The 18,253-nt window shown below is 39.5% G+C and overlaps 1 protein-coding gene across 2 annotated transcripts in view; it reads left to right on the top strand.

Annotated features, from left to right (window-relative positions):
• Window positions 1-18,253, top strand: part of IQGAP2 (IQ motif containing GTPase activating protein 2) — a 288,002-nt gene that overhangs the window by 164,391 nt on the left and 105,358 nt on the right. For both annotated transcript variants that reach the window (XM_025438205.3, XM_025438204.3), the window contains exons 6-9: window positions 12,328-12,395; window positions 13,041-13,154; window positions 13,806-13,984; window positions 15,822-15,909. In XM_025438205.3, coding sequence (XP_025293990.3) covers window positions 12,328-12,395; window positions 13,041-13,154; window positions 13,806-13,984; window positions 15,822-15,909 — 449 coding nt within the window. The remainder of the gene's footprint in view (window positions 1-12,327; window positions 12,396-13,040; window positions 13,155-13,805; window positions 13,985-15,821; window positions 15,910-18,253) is intronic.

Below are 18,253 nucleotides of genomic sequence, written 5' to 3'. Positions count from 1 at the left end.
ATATCACTAGAAGTCATTTTCCTGGCAGTCTTCTGTGTAGAGATTTATATTAACTTCTTCCTGGCTCTTTTCCTCTCCAAAGGAAAAGGTTTCTACAATAATTCATCGCACTGCTGGCCTACTAGAAAAGAATTTTGATTATGTCATATAATTTGACTTTTCCCCTGATGGGTACTTAGGAGATTTGTTTGGAAGATGACAGAAATACAGACCAAATGTAAGGGCCTTTTCTGTGATTCCTTTTTATTCTTGTAATTTAGAATGGGGTAGCGGGGGAAACCTGGGTGGCTCAGTGATTGAGTATCTGCCTTTAGCGCAGGGCACAATCCCAGGGTCCGGGATCAGGTCTCGTATCGGGCTTCTTGCCTGCTTCTCCCTCTGCCTGTGTCTCTGCCTCTCTCTGTGTGTCTCTCATGAATAAATAAATAAGATCTTAAAAAAAAAAAAAAGAGTGGGGAAGAGAGCAGGATCACTTCTATGCCTTCCTCTTCATGTGTTGGCTAGTATATCATTATGCCAGCAGTATTTCTGAAAGCTTTTTTGTGCAAAAGTGCTTGTCTTGAGGAATATTTTCAAATGTGTTGCCCAACATTTCTTGTCAAATATTTTTCAGAGCTTAGAATGATCACTTAACACTATACTTAGTACTGCTTTTGTGACCTGCTAAGCCAGCTACAGTTAGTTAATATCATTATCATACCCGTGCATCATAGTGCTAATCTCCTAATCTGTGGCATGCTCTTGGGGTATTTTGGACAAGTTTAAATTAGTTCCCACCTCCACCACCACCGACGTGGACACCTGAGCTGTTAATGTTAAGCAGCTTATAAAGAAACTTGTGCTAAGTTCCATTCTAGCAATGTCACTATTTTTCCAGAGAAATTATATAGAACTGCAGTGAAGCTTGCAAATGAGTTTGTAATCATTTTAACAATGGCTTCAGCAGATTGGTAAATAAAGAAAAGGCAAAAAAAAAGAAAAGGCAACTTCTTCTTGCCACTTATATGCAGATGTTGGTGTGATATTTCCGAGGACTGTTTTTCTCAGTCATGCAGTTACTCACGGAAGTCTTCATTACTGTTAATCATTCTGTAGCAGATCCTCTGGAGCCTGTCCCTCACCAGATCTGACCTTAAGTAGGATCTTTGACCGTTTACTTAACAAACAGCATTTCCTGGGAGAATCGCCTTCTCTTTTCTCTGTCCTAGACTTGCTATACGACTGCTTCCTGGTATAAAGCTGAGAAGTCTCAAGTCTTTCTAAAGTTTTTTCTATCAAAACTTTTTCCCTCAACGGTTTAGAATATAGTCACTCAAATGAGACTGGTATTCTTCTCATTTGGGCAAGACACATTGGGGAGCTGGGTAGCAGAGCACTTTTCATAAGGGCAGTGGGTTTGCTCTCACTGGATAATTAGAAGTGATGCTGGAAATGAACACAAATGTGTCTGGCCATTATATCCTGGCTGGGGATACAGCAACATTGCTGTATAGAAAATCAGCATTATTGGACAGGGAGTTGGGCAGGTCAAAGGTTCTGAATATAGATCAGGAGCCAGGAGGGAAGATCCCCCGTGTACCCAGGCTCTACCTTCCTGCTACCTCAGCCTGTGGGGCTGGTGTGCGACAGCTCCCAGCCATGCCAACTGGCCTTCTGTTCCCTGTCTTCTTGATGTGGGCTTAACGACCTCATTAAGATCCTTTGGGGTTAAAAAAAAAAAAAAAATCCTCTGGGGTTTTGCTCTTACTTCCAGTTTGAATCTGCTTTCCACTTTTCTTGCCCGCTCCTCATCTTTTCACTTGGATTTCTGACCCCGGCCTTGTTGCCTGCCACTCACTGCTTCCTTTGTCTACAGCTTGATGTTCTCAGAGAAATGCCGCCCGTGAAGGTGAGCACAGCAACCCCAGAGGGATTCCTCAAGCTTTGCTTCATGTAGAAGGACTCATCTCACTGATAGGTGACCTCATTCTTTTTTCAAAGAAATTCTTGTTATCTTTTTCTTATTAAAAAAAAAATTTTAATGCTCACTGTGGGAAAAAATGGAAAACTCAGAAAAAATATCGAAAGGAAGCTAGCTAAAGTACCTATTATCGCAACACCAATATATTGTGACTGTTTTGATGTACTTGCACTTAAAATGTGTATATGGTGTGGGTTTTGCTGGCTTCATTTGGATTGTATGAACGTCTGCAATGAAAAGAAACCAGTTGAAGAAGTGAGAGCCTTTCTAACAAGTTCCTACTAATGGATTTTTTAACTGGGCATTTATACATGGAGAAGAACATTCTTTGCATGTTGTTTGTTGTTCAATTTATGAAACAACTGTTAAATGCTTAAACATTGGTTGTAAAATTGAATTAGTTTAACAGTTTTAGTAGAACTGCTATTTTGAACACTTCCAATACTTTAAAAGACAGGTAAAATACCCAGATGTATCATTACAAACTTAACACACTTAAATCCATTCTGAAAAATCCACAGTGCAAATTTCATTCATTTAATTATTTACACACTAATTTTCACTCATCCCAGGACTGTAATATATTGACTCTTGGCCAGAGTTGACATGATCATAAGGGTACCAGAAACCAAAGAACACCTTTACACCTTCCTGGGTTATAGATCTGGTTTCTGACCCATGGTTTGTCAGGCGGTGCATGGTACCAGTTGGGCTTCTTCCCCCACGGTGAGTCAGACCCTGGCTACCAGGCATCGGGATAAACTTTACTTGTGAAATCAGTCAGACCTCTATAATTTTCAGTATATGGCTTCCAGGTAGGTTTTTATTTTCATTCTAGTCCCCACTCCTAGCCCACCCTCCTTCTGCCAGAAATGATTTACAGCCTGTCTCGCTTGGCCAGTGTTCTATAACCCATTGTCCTGTCATGATGATGTATTGGCGTGATCTATTAACGTTATTAAAAGTTTATATATGCCTTTTGAATATTTTCTTGAAATTTGTTGGGCATTCTAGAGGTTTCTCACCCACAAGATGAAGGATTGGCTCTACTTACGTAGAATTATTTGGTAATTGTTCATTTTGCTGATTTATCATCTCGGACTATGTTTCTCCATCTCAGATCATGTCTGCCTGATGGTTGTGTGACTGTCAGTGCCAGACCCCCTTTTCACCTGGCTGTTTTTGTCACAAACTGTGTGTTCTTCGGTCCTTTCTTATCTTGGGTCACTTCCTTGATTTTCCATGACATTCTGGCTTAGAGTTCCTGGTTTTTATTCTTAGGGTATAAAGTATACTATAAATAGTGTAAAAAAATATCTATATTCCATAGACAGATATAGAAAAAACAAAGCACCTGTATTTTAATAACACTTCCCACCTTGCTAAAATCAATACAAATAATTATACATGCCTTACTTTATCAGTTTGTATTATAATTTCTTTTCTGTACACTTTGTACTGTTCTCTTTTGATGATTGCTATGAACTCCTGGCCTTTCACAGACTTAACTAGGGTTAGTATCTTCTTTTTTTTTTTTAATTTTTATTTATTTATGATAGTCACAGAGAGAGAGAGAGAGAGAGGCAGAGACACAGGCAGAGGGAGAAGCAGGCTCCATGCACCGGGAGCCTGATGTGGGATTCGATCCCGGGTCTCCAGGATCGCGCCCTGGGCCAAAGGCAGGCGCCAAACCGCTGCGCCACCCAGGGATCCCGGGTTAGTATCTTCTATTCTGATGGATCAGATTGACTTGCTTTGGTCAGTGGTTGCTCTTCTGGGTCAGCTCCTTTGTCCTTGTAGCACTGTACCTGACATTATTTGAAATATCCTTGCTTTGTGGTCACAATAGGATGTTCCAGTCTTAACCATAATTATTTCTGCTTTAAGACATGAAATCAACTACCCTCCAAGGAATCCTTTGCAAGTCATAGGTTCATAATGATTTTTCTAGTGTGATGGATGAGGGTTCTGGATTCTGCTTTTCTTACTGTACAGAGTTTCTTAGACCATTAAGGCACCGACCACAGCAAGCTGCAAATGAGCCTGCCTCCCTCTGTGTCATGGTTGTGCTCCTGCTGCAGATGATGTCACGACTGCCCCAGCAGTCAGGTGTTCAAATGCAGTGACGATGCCAAAATAGCACACATTTGGGACTTGTGTTTGTTATTGTGGCTCTGGTGGCCCCACTTGTGGTTAACCAGTTTTAGTTCCAAGCGCACTGACCATTGAGTGAAGAAGGGCTCCTCTATACAGGAGGAGCTCATCTGCAGTCAGGTGGCTGCCTTGCTAACCAGGTAGATTGTGTCTCTGGCCCTCAGGCTTTAATGCAGAACTCTTCATGTCTTACACTCTATGCTCTAAGGACCTTTCAAAAAACCAGTTGATGGCTTATGCCAAACTCATGGAGTATCTGACAGAGAACATATTGCATTTATAAATAAACTTCGTACAAATTGGCTTCTTAACCCAAAGGGCAGATTCTAATTTTGTCTTCTCAAGAGGGTAATGTAGAGATGGCAATGTTTGGGATTAAGATGAGGAATGAGGAGTTACATCTTATGTAGCTTTAAATCACTCCTTGTTCAAAATTCTCCCCACACTCTAGACCATAGTCTCTCCTCCTCTTCCTATCCTGAAATACTATCAGGACTGTATCTTTTTGTTCTACTAAATCCTAAGCTCTTTGAGACCACGAACCATGCCTTGACACTTAACACAGTACATATACACCAGTGATGCCAAATTAAGCCTCTGGAGTTCATATTTTTTAATTTTTAGCTGGGTTAACTGAACTCATTTCTCTACAGTAAGGCTGCCTCAAGATTTTTTTTTATTTTCGATTGAATATTAGGTGAAGAAGACTAGATTTTGACATGATACTGGCAGTGATGTATATGATTAAGATGGAAAAATAATTTAGCTCTCTAGATAAAACCATTTGAAACCCAGAACCAGTGAGGGAAAATAGTAAAAGATTCTTAGTGTTGAGAATGGGGAAACTGCTGTGATAAGTTCTTAATAAGTTAATTATTATTAATTGGTTATTAATAAAGGACATACATATTTAACAAAGATCATAGTAATAATAAAAACAAAAAAATATATGCCTGGAACCATTCAAAGTACTTGACAGAAACAATCTCATTTAATCCTCATGGTGTGCCTATGTGGTACATACTGTTAATAATCCCATTTTGTAATGAAGGAAGTTGACGTACAGAGAGGCTAATAAGGTCACACAACTGATATATGGAAGAGCTGGGATTCAAAACCAGGTTGTGTGACCCCAGATCCTAGACTATTGCTGGCTTAGCTGTTGGCCTCAGGAAGGAGTCACGTGTTTCCATACTACTAAGAAAATTCTAAAGACAGCATCCAACTTGAACTTGAGCTCAGACCTCTAAACTGTTAATTTTAGGGAATTTTAAAATGAGAAATCACAGAACCTCAGAACTGGAAAGACCTTGAGAAGTTACTTTTGTCCAGGTCTTCATTTCACAGATGAGGAGACTGAAAGCCGTGGATTATGTGACTTGCTCAGAGTCACTCACATTCTAGATGGGGACAGTCTTGCAGCCAGTATCTGGGTCTTACGATTCTGGTTCCATTGTCTTTCTGGCTAGGCCTGTGGTCTTGATTTATAAACATTCATCTCACTTGCTACACCATAAAGTGAACTGCTCATGACGTGCTCCAGAAAAGCTTTAATAAATTCAACTTCTACCTTGTGAATCTAATTTTTTTTTTTTTTAATGATAGGCACACAGTGAGAGAGAGAGGGAGAGGCAGAGACACAGGCAGAGGGAGAAGCAGGCTCCATGCACCGGGAGCCCGATGTGGGATTCGATCCCGGGTCTCCAGGATCACGCCCTGGGCCAAAGGCAGGCGCTAAACCGCTGCGCCACCCAGGGATCCCAACTTCTACCTTGTGAATTTGCATTTCATTACTATAAGACCTTTTATTTTTTATTTTATTTTTTTAAAGATTTTATTTATTTATCCATGAGAGATACAGAGAGATGCAGAGAAAGGCAGAGACACAGGCAGAGGGAAAAGCAGGATCCATGCAGGGAGCCCGACGCGGGGTCCCAGGTCTCCAGGATCATGCCCTGGGCCAAAGGTAGCGCTAAACCGCTGAGCCACCTGGGATGCCTGACTATAGGACCTTTTAATGTGTTTATTGAAAGTAGTAGGAAAAGCCCTGAGAGGTTTGTGTTTTTTTTGTTTTTTACTTTATTGCTTCCTGTACTTGAACTGATACTTGTACAAATGGGAGCACGTGGGCCAGTGAGGCTTTAGCTACCCTCAGGACAGTAACTGGCCTCACTAAGTAACACAAACGTACTGTCCCTGTGGTGTGATAAGAGATTCCCTATTTCACACCAAGTACTTTCTTATTTGGGGGAAGCTAAGGGATGATGACCTTAATTTACTTGGCTTCCCTTAGCCCTTCCTTTCTTCTTAGCCCTTTGTGTCGGCTCTTAAGCATGTAAGGTGCTTAAAAAGTTGTGTTGAAGAGCTCCAAGAAATTAAATTGGTGTTTTTTTTTTATACCAGACAGGCTCTTTTTTAAGAATAAGACCTTGGATTTCCTATATGCTTCAGGTAGTGAATGGCTTCATTTCAATTAAAATGCTTGGGAGGGAGTGGGCTGCTATTGCTGATTCTTTTCAGCACAGGAATAATAGATAAGTGCATAGTAAACTGCCCTTTTGAGTAATCTGCTTGGAAGTGCCTCCCACACATAAATTTGTTATAAAACTCCCACGCTGTGAAAAGTGGTGTTTTTTTAAAAGCTGATTAATTTAAGTAAGCTCCAACATGGGAGACCATAAATGTTGATAATTGAAGCCAAATAAAAAATATACATTAATATTTTAAAATTTTTGGTGAAAGTATGTATATGCAAATGAGATTTCTAACTGATCCATACTAATTTCAGAAAGTCTCTTATTTAGACTCACTTTAAACATGAAGATTGTTCAATCTAAAAGATAACTTCTCAGCACCACCTTGTGGTAACTTTTAGTTTAACCAGGATATTGGTTTATTGTAGGATTTATATTACAGCATACAATGGAGAACTAGAAAATATAATTGGAACTAGTCATCTCATTTCTTCAGTACCACGGGGGAAAATTAGCAATTTTGTTTAGTATATTAGTTATAGTTCCTATAACCAACAGACCTGTATTTTGTGAAAGCCTAAACACTTATTTTAGGAACAGCGTGGTAGAGAAAAATACTTTTTATGTAGTAGATATTCCATGCAAAGTAATTAGATGAATGAATAAACAGAGGAAATAACGTGAAAACAATTGTGTCAAGGTTACCGACTGAGCACAGCTCTCATAGTCCCTTTCCAAAATTGACATGAAATTAGTAAAGTAGTAATTTTTTTAAAAATTGCGGTAAGAAAGGATGCCATCCACTGACCACACAGATGAGATAGGATTGACCAAGAAACAAGACCCAAGGCCACAGCCCAAAAATCACTGGATGCAGCAGAGCAAGGAGCTGCCCTGGGCCTTGAGTCCTACAGCCAGCGTTACCGGGTGTGGACCGAGTCTTCTGATTATTCTGTATAGCGGCCACGTGCAGGCAAGCTAGGGGGTCCCCTCGTGGTGTCAGCCCCGTGTTTCCACATAGGCTTCCTAGAACTGGCTCGTGTCCTGGGAACTTGTGGCCAACAATGACAATAAGCAAGTCTCGAGCCCCAAGATGAGCCCCAAATCAGGAAATACCAGACACTTGAGGGAAACCAGAGCTCTGAAAGTGGCATTAGATTAAACAAGAAGTGACACCCAAGGAATGAATGAAAATATTAAAATATGTGCTATTGGGGGCAGCCCGGGTGGCCCAGCGGTTTAGCGCTGCCTTCGGCCCAGGGTATGATCCCAGGGTCCTGGGAGTCCCGTGTCGGGCTACCCGCATGGAGCCTGCTGTTCCCTCTGCCTGTGTCTCTGCCTTTCTCTGTCTCTCTGTGTCTCTCATGAATAAGTAAATAAAATCTTAAAAAAATATATGTGCTATTGGTAATTTATTCAACTTATCTACCTAATAATAGGTACTTCTTGAACACTTATGCTGACAACAAAAAACAAAGATAAAATTAAGAAAGAAGAAAATTGGATAGAGATGATATTAGAAAAGAAACTAATAAGATTTATAGTTACCTAAATTTTTACTGTGTAACATGAAAATAGAAGCATGGATCTAAAATTCTAGATGATCTCAACATTACATATGTTGGGAAGTAAATGTATGAATATTTCAAGGATCACAGATAATCATTAGTTTTGGCTTTGATAAAGAATGTCAGGTTTGAAGTAAATTAAAACTATAGCAGAATATTAATATAAGTACTACACATTAAAAGGCAACACTGGGGGGGAAAAACCCACAACATTTAACATGGGCACCTGGCTGGCTCTGTCAGTAGTTTGCGTGACTCTTGATCTTGGGCTTATGAGTTCGAGCTCCACATTAGGCATGGATACTACTTAAAATAAAATCTTTTAAAAAAACAAAACCGGGACGCCTGGGTGGCTCAGTCGGTTAACCATCTGCCTTTGGCTCAGGTCATGATCTCAGGGTCCTGTGATGGAGCCCCACGTCCAGCTCCCTGTTCATAGGGAGTCTGCTTCTCTTTCTCCCTCTCCCTCTCTGCCCCCCTGCACCCCTTGCTCATAGTTGCTCTCTCCCTCAAATAAATAAAATATTAAAAAAAAACCCCTACAACATTAAACACTTAATTATAGATATAAAACTGGTTGTTAGAAGACATTTTATGGGTGCTTCCTACTTAAATTTTATTGTCACATTTTCAAAGTTTCTCCCACTAAATTAATTTTATATTTCTTTGTAGATTAATTCATGTATATTTTTAAATTTAGTTGTAAAAAGGAAAAATGCAAATCAAGTGCTATGAAAGAAATTGAAGAAAGATAGAATGATTTTTTTTTTTTGTCATTTCTTAATGTGTGGCTTTTATTTTCCTGGAATTCTTTTGGGGCTTTGCCATACCTATCCATTTAATTCTGTTTAATTTTATAGTACCTGTTAATACAAAGGAACAGTTGAAGAGGTTGACATTTCATTTGTTCCTCATGATGTGGGCTCTCTTTTAACAGGAATATTTTTTCCATGTAATAATGAGTTGAGAAGTGGTTCATAAAATATTACAGTTTTGAAAATGTCAGCCTGCTAGTTTTAATTCTAATGACTTGTTTGGCATGAACCTTTGGTAATAAAATCTATAGAGGCTGTGTAAATAGTTCTATATCCCTGATAATCTCTAAAGACCTAGAATTTAAACTAAGGAACGTATCCTGTCTTTCTAGCTTTGAATTATGAATACATAATGCCTATTCTATATTGAAGAATGTTCAGACTCTAATATGTTTTCCACCTGTGGGCAAGACGCAAAAATAATATTGGAACTTAGTACTAAAATTACAACTACCGTATGTTTAAAATGTCATTTGTTCTTTGTTCTTTGGTTTTAGTTTTGAGGGAAAAGGGAGGAAACCAAAGAAAGATAAACTCCTCCTCCTCAACAAATATTTAAAATTCAAAAAGTCATTAATAGGAATTTCCTGCAGGAAGGGGACGTGGAACAATTTGTTTGAAAAATGTCTACCCTCACACCTAACAAAAGGCAACACAGAATTAAATAACATTTTTTGGCTATCAGATCTGCAAAATTTTCAGGACGCCTGGATGGCTCAATATTTGAGCATCTGCCTTCGGCTCAGGTCATGATCTCGGGGTCCTGGGATCGAGTCCCACATCAGGCTCTCCGCAGGGAGCCTGCTTCTCCCTCTGCCTGTGTCTCTGCATCTCTCTGTGTGTCTCTTGTGAACAAACATATAGTATTTAAAACAAAAAAAAGATTTGCAACATTTTCATTGACTATCAATTCTGTGGTAAGCAGACAAAGAAAATGGTGTCCCTATGTGGTGGCAGTAGATTAAGGTCACGCGCTTCACACTGGGTATTATTCTATATGTTGGCAAATTGAACACCAATAAAAAATAAATTTATCAAAAAAAAAAAAAGGTCACACGCTTCAGCAGGTTCTTGGGTTCATCTAAGCATTTGGTATCTCCTAACTGCTTTCCACCATGTCTGGCACTAGTTGCCCAGAAGAGGAGAGAACCCAGTCAGTCAGCTGACAGCACAGCATCAAACACTAGCTCTTCAGTGAGAGACTTCATGACACTGCACGTAGTCATCCATGTAGCCATCTGGAAGCTGTTGTTTGTTTTGTTTTGTTTTGATTAAAGATTGTATTTATTTATTTATTCATGAGAGACAGAGAGAGAGAGAGGCAGAGACCCAGGCAGAGGGAGAAGCAGGCTCCATGCAGGGAGCCTAATGTGGGACTCCATCCCAGGACTCCAGGATCATGCCCTGAGCCAAAGGCAGATGCTCAACCGCTGAGCCACCTGGGCGTCCCTAGAAGCTGTTTTCTTTGGTTCCCCAGTTGGCCGCTGAGGTGCTAAGAAGTGAGACTCCTCTTGGGTACGAGAGCCTCCCTGGCAGAGAGCCTCAGCCCTAGGAGCCAGTGTCTATTGTAACACCTTCCCAGTGGGCTGCCCAGTTTCCTGCAAGGACTGTGGGAGTTAGAAGAGTCACCAAACTTGGGCATCACACACTTAGGTGTTCATATCAGGTATTTATTGTTCCTTCAAATCATTTATCAATGGGGATTATTTTTCTCCTCAGCAAAGATGCTTACTAATGTGGTTATCATTGGACCTTTATGGGTTCCTAGGGGAACAGAGCCAGAATGTTAAAAGAGTCAAATTCTTTCACAGAAGGGAACAGGGTTTTTGCTAACCCTTAACTCACAACTAATGAGTGTAATCTCTTTTAGAACGCAATTTGACCCTATATACTAAAAGCTTTGACTGTGTGTATATCCTTTCAACCTGGCAGTTTTGTTTTTAGAGATTTATTGTAATGAATAAGATGTATATACAAATGTATCTGTATATAGGTAGATTTGCTGCAGCATCATTTGCAGTGGGGAATAATTAGTGACCATCTAAATGCAATTGGTTAGGTAAAATACAGTATATTCATATTTAAGGATCCTGTGTGAGTTTTTGGAATAAGTATTTCCAGAAAAAAAAAATTGAAAGGGTTTATATCAAAATACTTAGTGTTTAACTTTGGATGATGCTCTTCTGTGTACTTTTTATTTTAGCCGTGAATCATTAATGTTTAACTTTGACCATGCGCTGCTTTTCTAAATGATTGTGTTTTACAGAAATGATCAATGAAGGTTACTTTAAATGCATGCTCCTTGAATTGAATAATCATACATTTTAAAAGTTTAATACCATTTAAAGAGGCTTGATCTTGAACTCCTTTAATGAAATTGTATGCATTTTATAATCTCCTCAGATGTATCTCACATCAACATCTGAAGTGATGATCTTGAAATATTTCAAGCCAATGAAATCATTCTTAGTTCATTGTATAAATTATTGTAGAATTGGCTAATTTCCCATTACAATCTCACAAATTACAAACCTATCAAAATGGATAATAAGTGAATACAGATTTTTTTAATTGTTCTATAGGATTAGTCTTTGGGATTGAGAAGATTAGGATCAATATGGAAAGAAACTGTGGCTCAGTGATTAAATGGGAAAAGCCGTATAATCAGATATTTGCACAATTGGTAAAATTTAGATGCCAGTCCTCAGATCCTTTTGTCAAGTTATTGGTAGGTTAGCGGGTACCATCGTTACTTCGTAAGGGACTTTATCTACACAGACACACACACACACACGCACACACACATACAATTTATTCTCCATCTTCCACTTAGTAGCATGCCCACATCATGGTTTATTGGTAACATCACCCTGTGGGCTGGTAGTCTTGCCACTCTGTTTCAGAAAATGTAGAACAAATACATCCTCAAGGAATGTGTGGTACTTAAAGGAATATCAGAAAGGAAAATATAATATGAACTGTACTTTCAACAAAAAAAGAATCATATATGAAGTATTCAAAGAAATGTTCCTTGGATTTATTACTGGCTATTTTGTATTGTTGTGTCTCTTATTCTCCCTAAAAATGGGTAGTAGAGAGTTAGTTGACCCTATGGAAACGCCACATACTCTACAAGACCAGTCTTTGGGACTTAGACTACAGTTTTAGTCCCCATCCTCCAGGGACTGTGTTACCTTAGAACTCAGTTTCCACATCTATAAAATGAATGGATTAAATGAGATAATCTCTTAGGTCTTTCCCAACTAAAAAAAGCCCTTAAGATTTAAGAAATTTTTAACACTAAGATTTATGATGATAAAGTTTCTGATCTGATCATTTTATGTTCTGTCTTTCAGTTTATACCTGTTCAAACTCGGAATAGCACCTCAGATCCAGGATTTGTTGGGCAAAGTAGACTTCACAGGTACTACTATTGATGATTTTCACATTGTCATTTGCTAAGAAAATGTATCAATACTTTTGTTTTCCTTTTTATATCATCGATTCCCTTTTTTCCTCTATATTGATCAGGGGAGAAAACTTTATTATCTTGTTTGTATTCAACCAGTTTTCCTTTTCCCCACATTTGTGAAATGGGAAACAGACTGACTTCTTCATAAGGTTCTTGTTTAGAAATGCCCCACCTTCTTGATGAAGACACTCCCCCCCCCTTTTTAAATAATAGTGTAGCATTTTTAATTTTCTTTTTTTGTTTGGTTGTGTTTTTTTAGAAAGTGCACATGCAGTGGGGGAGGGGTGAAGGGAGAGAGAAGGAGAATCTTAGGAGAGAGAAAGACAAACTCAAGCAGAGTCCATGCTGAGCATGGAGCCCCAGACATGGGGCTCAATCTCATGACCCCAGGATTACAACCTGAGCCAAGATCAAGAGTCAGTTGCTTAACCTTACTGAGCCACCCAGATACCCCCTTTAATGTTCTTTATTCAGAAAAGTAAGCCTTGCATTTCTGGGAGAGAGAATGTAGGATGAAGACATTTCTTGATATGAATATATTCATTCCTGCCTCCATCTCTGTATTTTTCTTTGATATTTTTTGTTGTTCTTTTTCAGAGGAGGAAATTAGTAATATGAGAAAAGAACTTGAGAAATATGGAATACAAATGCCATCTTTCAGCAAAATAGGTGGTATTCTTGCAAATGAACTGTCAGTGGATGAAGCTGCTTGTGAGTCTGTTTAAAATCAGAACTTACTATTGACACAAGACTTACCCATACTTTATTTATTGATTTTGGTTAAAAGAAAGAGAATATTTGGAAGATGCTTTCAACCCCCTTTTGAAGTTATTATATGTGTTGTAGATGTTTAAGTTGAGCATATCAGAATATAACCATGTAATTGATTTTGACTTTAAACACCTAGTTCTGCAATGTGGATTAAGAGTGTTTAGAAATATTTTTATTATTCAAAATATTTCTTTGCCTTCTATGTCAGCACATTTTAGCGGTAGAGTGCTGTATTGTCTTTTTGTCTTGTATGTTAAATTGCCAGTATCATTTGGATACAAACTGGTTGTTTAACAGAGTCCACTTCACCCTTTGGCCCCCTGGTGGTTGGTTCATTTTAGCCATTCAATGGGCACGGAATAAATCAATAGGGATTACGTGATGGTGAATGCTAAGACAGGACCCAAGCTAGATGTGCAGGTGGAGAGGTTGTCAGAGGGGTGCTCTGTGAAGTGTCTAGGATGTCTTTTTTTTGGCCTTTTTAACGGGAAGCTGAAGAAGAAAGTAAAGCTGCTTACATTTGTGCCATGTCCATCCAACTATCCATGTTGTCTTTGGCTCATAAAAATCTTTCTCTTTGTATCTCTCCAGTGCATGCTGCAGTTATAGCTATTAATGAAGCTATTGAAAAAGGAATAGCAGAACAAACCATTAAAACGCTAAGAAACCCAAATGCAGTTTTAACTTTAGTAGATGACAGCCTTGCACAGGAATATCAGAAGGAACTTTGGGAAGCCAAGAAAAGAAAGGAGGAAAATGCAAGACTAAAGGTATTCAATTAGATTTCTCAGTATGGGTATGAGTGGCTAGTTTGAAAAAGCCTTGATGTTAACTGACGGTGGTCTGGTGGTCTCTGTAGCCCTAGGTAGTTGGCTTGTGTGAAATGTGAGGGTAAAAGCGGACCATGCACTCCGCAAAGAAATGAGATTTCCCTTTATGTTGATTCTCAGAGGTTACAAGGATTCAAGGTCAGGTCGTAAACTGATGATTCACCTGGGAAGTGTGGAAGTAGATCTTCCCTTGCTCAGGATGAGCTGCAGATCCTGTATTAGCCAAATTACCTGTAGGTTTATGAATAGAGGTTCACAGTTCCATGTGATGAAGTGAAGAGATAATGTTTTTTAATTTACTCTCGAATTTTGCCTCCCCTTCTCGGCAAGGCAGCCGGATGTTGACCCAGTGCTTTTGCCTTACTCTCTAGCTTCACTGAGGACGTCCCGTGCGGAGCTTCCACGTCTGGCTGCCTTTCATGTCCCCTTTGGCTCTGTTACCAGAACTTTCCACTTTAGCTTACTGCCTTTTCTCCACTTGCAGTTCCTGACAGCAAGTGGCGTGCTCGCCCCGCCCATCTGCCTCCAGGTGCCTCCAGGTGGCTGCTGGCCTGGCTCCCATCTGCTTTGGTGCTACCAGTCTCCTCTGGTTCGCCTGTGCGTTTCTCCATGTCTTTTCTCCCTCCTGCCTCTGCGTATGGAGATTCTCTAGATCTGACCTCGAATCACTTCTCTCTCCTTCCTCAGACAAGCTCATCCACTTGCTGAAGAAATCAGTTGTCAGCTTGATACCAAGCCCCTCAAATGTTCCTCCAAGCGACTTCATCTCTCTGTCCTGTGGACCTTGTCACCGTGTAGGAAGAGTGCTTGTCCTACCCTGCCCTCCTCACACATGTGCTCCTTGCTCAGTTCCCTCAGCAGTGTTTCTTTCCATGCCTCCACCCCTGTATCCTGTCCCTGCATTCTATTGCCTCTTCTTGCCAGCCCACATCTGTCCCACACCTTCTAGTCTTACACTCTTGCCTCAGCCCTGCCCCCACGACCATGCCTCAGGGTTCTTGCACACTTTCCTCATGGGTCACCCTGCTTCCTGCAATTCTGCAAACCAACCCCTCTCAGAGCTAGAGGTTGCAAAATTAATCTTCAATTACAGATCTGATGTCAGCCCTTGGGAACCTCCCTGGATTCCCTACTGCCTACCGAGTTAAGTACAGTCCTTTGTTTGGCTTTAAAAAAAAGCCTCCAGGATACCCAACCAAGCTCTCCATCTTTCTGGCTCACGCTGGACACCCGATGCTGTAGCCCAACATGCCCAGCTGTCTCACCTTTGTGAGCAAGTCCTGTGGTCTGCATCCTGCTCCCCGCTCTGCCTTTAACATGGCTCTGGCCCTCCAGGCCTTCCTGAATTGTTTTCTCTTTTGCAAATGTTATTTCTGACTGAGTATGTCCTTCACCTATAGAATCTATTTTGTTCTATGTATATTTGTTATTTATGGAGTCACTGTTACTAAACTGAATCAAATGAAATTGCCAATATCCCACCGACTTTGATCTACAAAAAAATGGCAGTATGGTCAAGTGGTGCAACATAATGTTTGCCACATGAGACAATTCGGCCCTTTCAGAGAATCACTAGGCCTGTTGTTCCTCATTGTAATCCTTGCCAGGCATGTCTAGCCCTAGTGCCCTGCACAGAGCAAGCACTCTTATTACTTATATTGAATTCAAATGAATATAAGTAAATGGTTTTTATCACTCTTTGCATTTTACTTTTGAATAGGGAGCTTTGGGGACATTTTATTTAACCTCAGGAATCAGTGGAGGCTTTGTTTTGTAGAATAACTGCATTTCAGAAGAAGAAAGAGATGCATATGAAGAACTGCTGACACAAGCAGAAATCCAAGGCAACATCAATAAAGTCAACAGTAAGTAATGGATTGTATGAAGGAAATGGATTCTGCTGGAAGATACAAATTCTCCATGTCACAATATCAGCAAAATTCTCAATTTGTATTCTTGTAAAACTGCCTCCTGTGATGAGAATTGCACTCAGCGTCACTGTTGCTCTTAACTAGGGTACATAATCTGGCGGTTTCCCATGGAAGTTTTGGGTGACCATGCCCCCTGTCCATGCAAAGTATCTCAAGGTATCTCGAAGCTAGTTCAGCTATACCTTCCTGTCTTATCATAGGTTTCAGCGTATGTCATGTTTTGAACCTATCGTTTATTTGCACTAATATTGAGGGCTATTTAGTAAAAGATCATGACTTCAAGATTGTCATTTCTTGCCCATGATTATGTGACAGTGTTAGACTGGAATTTGAAAGGTATTATTGATGCCTTTATTCTTTACTACTTCCCAGTCATTAGTCTGCAGTTTGTAGAATTGTTTTTCTTACAGCTTGTATCATTTTTTGGCAAGTGAATGAGACTGGATAGGCCAGTGAAACTGCATGGTGGCAGGTCTGAATCCATGTCCCTGAACCTCTATGGAGTGGCACAGTTCAGTTCCTTTTTGTACCCATTTCAGTTGTGTGACTATAAATAGAAAACTCAGGTAATTAAAATAAAGCATCTATAAGTTCAGAGAAATTAATCTCTTTATTAGTCTTTTCTCCTCTCTCTAACAAAATTTGGTTTTACTTGAGGCAGTAAGGAATTCTGCTGACATTTATTTCCCCTAGGGCAACCTAAACAGCACCTACACACACATACACACAATGGATACACGAAAGACCATTTAGCCCATTTAATAAAGCATGTGAACCATCTGCCAAATTTAAACTTGGGAGTATCCACTGATTACAACACTCATAAACTCTGTCTTTGATTTAACCTCCTAGACAATCTTGGAATGTTCTTAACACCTTCAAAGAAACTATAGGTTTTTCCCAGGAGTTTGCTCCCAAGTCACTGGTAGTAACGTATCCAAAGGGTTCAAACAGTAATCAAGGAGGCCCAGAGAAAATTGATATAAATATCTAGGAGTTAACAACTGATTGGGTTTGAGAATTTCCCTCACACACAAAGCTGCTGAGAGCTCCTGGGTAACTTTTTTTTTAAGGGAACACCTTAACATTGTGGAATGCATGTTCCTCATCTTTTATTCTTATTTAATTTTGAGTATATTGGTGATGATACATGAAACACAATTTTAAGTTTCTCTTTCTGCTGTATTTGAAAGCTGACAGAGTCAAATTGCAGGAAGAAATTAATATTGCCAGGCAGACAGCTGAGGTCCATAAACTTAGTGAAGAAATGATTCCATAGCTTTTTGCCATCCTTTATTTTTGAAAAGTTTATAACCACTAAAATAGACTTTTTCATTTTAAATAAAATGCCTTCTATAAATGCTTTAATGTTCATTGACGTAATTTCCTGACCACAAATTTAATGCCACATTGGTTATACATTTTTAAATAAAAGGCATGAGATGATTTGCACTAATGCATAACCAGCTTAAATTATAAGGGGCACTGCAATGTTTGATGGCTTGAAATGTGTAGAACGTGATGATTCTGAAGTTATTTATCTCTCCTCATCTGAAAATGTATAGTTGGGCAGAGCTAAGAATAGTCTTGAAAAAACCCTAAAGTATATTTGAATAAGTGACATGACAATAAGACAACTATATGCTTTAAAATATATGAGTATAGCTACTTGACAAGCCTTTTCTTAACCCTGTCGGTTATTATAGTAAAATGTTAAGATGTCTACATTCATAATAGCCAAAAAGTGACATAAGTGACAGCTTTGATGGTAATGTCACCAGGTCTGTCGGCGGAGGCTTCAGCTTTGTGAGAACTGCAATCATTTTACTTTGCATGTGCGTTCCATTCATTACAAGACGTGTTCTGTTAAGACCAGGGCCGGAAATTTTGTTAGATGCAGCATATAAAAGAGTGGATAATGTCATTTTATTATTTTTTTTTAGAAGAAATGGTTCATAAAGAACATCTTAAGGATATGATTTGTGGTAGGCTTTTACCATCCAGTGGTGCGAACTCACATATTGGAGTTGTCAAACGGGAGGCAAAATGCTATCCAAAATAATGACAAACACAGCTCAGAGGCCACGGGTAACTTTCAGAGAATAGCAGAGTCAAAAATGCCCACTCACCTTCCTTTCTGGGATTTTTTTGTTGGACATATCAATTCTATCAATTTTTTCTATTTAGAGAGAGAGCACAAAGAGGGGTAGAGGCAGAGAGAGAGGGAGAGAGAGAATCCCAAGTAAGCCTACACCCCATGTGCAGAGCCTGACACAGA

The sequence above is a fragment of the Canis lupus genome, chromosome 3, assembly GCF_003254725.2.
Source record: "Canis lupus dingo isolate Sandy chromosome 3, ASM325472v2, whole genome shotgun sequence".
NCBI lineage: Eukaryota > Metazoa > Chordata > Mammalia > Carnivora > Canidae > Canis > Canis lupus.
This window is presented reverse-complemented; position numbering and strand designations above follow the sequence as displayed.